At 57.1% G+C, this 4,162-nt stretch overlaps 1 protein-coding gene across 1 annotated transcript; it reads left to right on the top strand.

Moving 5' to 3' along the window:
* Positions 1 to 2,055: 2,055 nt before the first annotated feature.
* FOXL1 (forkhead box L1) lies at positions 2,056 to 3,099 on the top strand (the record flags this gene model as incomplete). Its single annotated transcript, XM_082677978.1, has 1 exon — positions 2,056 to 3,099. One exon carries the CDS (start codon positions 2,056 to 2,058, stop codon positions 3,091 to 3,093), a length of 1,038 nt encoding a protein of 345 aa, XP_082534104.1. The 3' UTR covers positions 3,094 to 3,099.
* Between the last annotated feature and the right edge of the window lie 1,063 nt (positions 3,100 to 4,162).

Below are 4,162 nucleotides of genomic sequence, written 5' to 3' on the forward strand. Positions count from 1 at the left end.
GCTCCGAGGAAAGCCAGGGATCCAGAGAGAAGGTAGCGCCCCGCCCCCTCTTGGCTAGAGGGCCATCCTCAAGACCAAAGCCGGGACCAGGCCAGGCGGGACACTGGGCATAAGTTAGAATTGCAGCGCTGGGGACGGAGGCCTGGTTGTGTCCCAGGGCCTGACCTGGCTGTCCCTCAAGCCCCGCCTGCCCCCAAACCGGTTTTTCGACCCTGACCGTGACTTCCTTTTTGGTATTTCAAACGTACCGGGTCCCCTGCAGTCTATTCGGAACCCCCAAACACATGGGTTACTTTCTGGATTCCGCATTGTAGAGTGGGATTCTCCCTGCTTTTCCGTGTTCAGGGGTGACCTGAGCAGTGGCAGCCGGTCCCCAGCATAGGGTCGCCTCTCTGTGACAGCAGCAGCAGACAGGCCCCTCCCTCATTAACGCAGGTTTAGTGCGTGTCTTCCCAATTGCCGTGGAGCCTCGAGGGCCGTTACAACCCTCACCTGCCGTCCTCACTCCTCTGCCTTCTCTTTGGCATCCACACGGTTGACTCAAGAAACGTTAATTCAGTTATCCCAAGCTTTTTCTTTCTTTCTTTTAAAATATATTCAGCAAAGATGGTAAAACAGGCACTAGTCACGTTACGTGCCACCCCTCCAAGGCGGTGGAGTAGGGGGAGACACCTCCTTCTAAGTCAGCATCATTCAGGCTTTTTGATTCAAACCGGGACGTGGCTAAATGTAAAATGAGACCGGGTGGGGAGTGCTTACACCCCAGGGTGAGTGGGGAGGGGAGCGGCGGGAGAGCGAGCAGGCTTCCCAAACGCTTAATGTAATCACGGGCCAGCTGCGTGCACTTGTAAAGTTGTTATAACCCCCTCCTTGTTATAAACAGGAAAGCACAGAATATAAAGCAAGGACCCGCATTCACAAATACCAGCTCTGCTGCACCAGCTGCCAAGTTCCCCTTTTATGGTGCTCCTCCTCGCAATCTCAGGCCCATCAGAAAGATCTTAGTCTCTCCCCCTCAGCTCTCCAAAAGGGTTTACTTTGAAACCTCCCCAACTAAGCCACGGACCCGGTACTGCACGCCCTCTCCAACTCTCAGTGCCCTGTGCCACTGGCTTCGGGAGAAACTGGGCTCCTGGAGTCCTCTTCCCCAGGTCCCCAGGGAGCCCCGAGGTTTGCCCCTTTCGGGATGCTAGGCCCCCAGGGAGTACGCCTCCACCCCCCAGCTCCTCTGGGGCATCCCAAGGATCTCTCCAAGGAGGGCTGCATCCTCTTCTAATCAGACTCCCGTCTATCTCCTCTCCCCCGCCAAAATATCTAAGAGCTCTTAAAAGACCTCAGAAGGCATTTTATGAGACTGTGTCATCTCTACATTTCCTACTAAGCCTGGGAGAAGAAAAGATCTTTTGTGGGAGGCCATGGGACTTCGGGGCTCCCCCAGGCCAGAGGTAAAACTCACCCCTGCGCCCCTCCCCCCGCACCTCTCCTTCCTGGCCTGGCAGACCCCGCTCTGAGCCACCGCTATCCACATCCTGCCTCACTGACTGTGTGTGCTTACAGCGTCAAGGGGTGGACGTGATATTTCAAACATCAGATCAGTGCGTTTATATATTGGGTGCCCGGAAATTTTTCCAAATAAACACAGCTTGATTCAACTTGGGTGGGCGGACTTATCAACAGACTAATTCTATAAACAAATGAAGGAATAACCCCGAAACCGATTGGCTGGTATCAAAAAGACACGTGGAGGGAAAAGCTTGGAGTTTTTCAGCAATGAAATTTTAATTAATGTGGGTGGGCTGAGAACACAGCGACTGTTTATCATAGACAATTTATTTTCCAGCGCTAAGTCAACATATAATAGCAAACTTACAACAATTATTTAACATTTTTAAAGCCATGAAGAAGGGACAGAGCCCCGAGCCGCCGGGGAGAGCGGCAGAGCGGGAGGCAGGCGCAGGGCAGGCTCCCCTGGAGGGCCCTTGCGGCGCGGGGCACAGTCCCTAAGCCGCCTGGGTCGCCTGCGACGCCGGAGCGCAGCGCGGGCTCCCACTCGCCATGAGCCACCTCTTCAGTCCCCGGCTGCCTGCTCTGGCCGCCTCTCCCATGCTCTATCTGTACGGCCCCGAGAGACCCGGGCTGCCTCTGGCCTTCGCCCCCGCGGCCGCTCTGGCGGCGTCGGGCCGGGTGGAGCCCCCCCAGAAGCCGCCCTACAGCTACATCGCGCTCATAGCCATGGCGATCCAGGATGCGCCTGAGCAGAGGGTCACACTCAACGGCATCTACCAGTTCATCATGGACCGCTTCCCTTTCTACCAGGATAACCGACAGGGCTGGCAGAACAGCATCCGCCACAACCTCTCGCTCAACGACTGCTTCGTCAAGGTGCCCCGCGAGAAAGGACGGCCCGGCAAGGGCAGCTACTGGACGCTGGACCCTCGCTGCCTGGATATGTTCGAGAATGGCAACTACCGGCGCCGGAAGAGGAAGCCCAAGCCGGGCTCCGGAGGCCCGGAGGCCAAGCGGGCCCGCGCCGAGCTGCAGGAGCGCGGCGCAGAAGCGCAGCCGGAGGTGGGGAGAGGGGGAGCGCGCCCCCGCTCCGCGACCCCCATCCACGAGGGAGCGCCTGCGCGCCCCTCGCCCCTCCGGGAAGGCTCCTCTCCTCCGGCGTCCCTCCACTGGCCCAGGCCCGCGTCGCCCTCTGGGGACGCAGGCGACGCGCTCCAGGGCGCAGCGGCCGTGGCCGCCAGCCAGCCCGCGCGCACGGTGGATGGCTCGCGGTCCCCTCCGCGCCCCGCCTCCCGCAGCTCTCCGAAGAGCTCGGACAAGTCCAAGAGCTTCAGCATAGACAGCATCCTGGCGGGACGGCAGGGGCAAAAGCCGGCTGGAGGGGGCGAGCTCCCGGGGGGCGCCAAGCAGGGGCCCGGCGGCTGTCTGGGCGCCTCGCTTCTGGCCACCTCCTCCGGCCTCCGTCCACCTTTCAACGCTTCCCTGATGCTCGACCCGCACGTCCAGGGCGGCTTTTACCAGCTCGGGATCCCTTTCCTCTCCTATTTCCCTCTGCAGCTCCCCGACACGGTGCTTCATTTCCAGTAAAGCAAACAGTGCCTGATCTTTCCCCTGCCCTGGTCTGAGCTTCTTGTGAGCAACCAGGACTCCCACCGCTGGAGGAAGAAGTCGCGTGTTTTTTAAAAAATGATTTCCTCTGCCGACTCCTGGGAAGTATTAGCAACCTCTGCGCAGGGATGGGCACACTCCCCTGCCTCCTGCAAGGCGGACCTTCCCAGAACCCGGAGCAGCTTCGGAGATTTAAAAGACATTGCCCACGCTGGGACTTGGGCATCTCAGACCTCCTACTGTGGGAGCAGGAAAATGCCTTGACCTTAGGTCGGTCCCACTGGCTACCCAGACAGGCCCTGCGTGTCTGGGGAACGGGAGGGCGCAGACAACCCGAGGGCAGCTACATGGCCGCAGTGTGGTCCTTCCTATCTGAGAGCCACGGTCTGACCATCACCAGCTCGGTTGTCACTGTGGCCTGGGCCTTGGCTTTGAGCTCGTCGGGGTGATGGGTGTTCACAGCTGGGTTTGTCCCTGAAGTCCAGGGAGAATTTTTCTCTTTTCCTTTCTAGATAGTAAAAGGAACATGCTATATTCTTTGGCTAAAATGCTTGATTCTTCTTACTGTAAGGATTGCCCTCTGAAAACATCTGTATTAACAACTTCTATTACGAAAGTGCACTCTGTATCATTTAGCATTTTGTTGCATTATGATAGCTTGTTAATCAATACACATGTTCTCCAACGCATGTTACCAGCAATAGCCAGCCTCCTATCTCTTTGCTTTTTTGTTTAAGGGTCGAAAGATTTTTGGAGACACCGGAAGTGTGTGAGGGGGAGCGAAGATGTCTAAGACAGCAGAAGATTTTCCACTTCCATGTTTTTTTTTTCAAGATCTAGGCTTGACCGTTGCTACATTTTCCAGAATTGTGTAGTGAAGGACTACTTTTAATCAAAAGAGCTGGGTGAAACAAACACACGGAAAGCGAGTAGAGGGAGAGATGGGTTAGTGCCAGCAGGAGTAAGGGAGCCCACTGGTGTCTGTGGAGGCAGCTCTCTGGACCCCAAGGAACAGGAGGCTTGGTGGGAGGCTTCCCAGCCGACTGCA

Source organism: Grampus griseus, assembly GCF_964374135.1.
Source record: "Grampus griseus genome assembly, chromosome: 19".
Classification (NCBI taxonomy): Eukaryota; Metazoa; Chordata; class Mammalia; order Artiodactyla; family Delphinidae; genus Grampus; species Grampus griseus.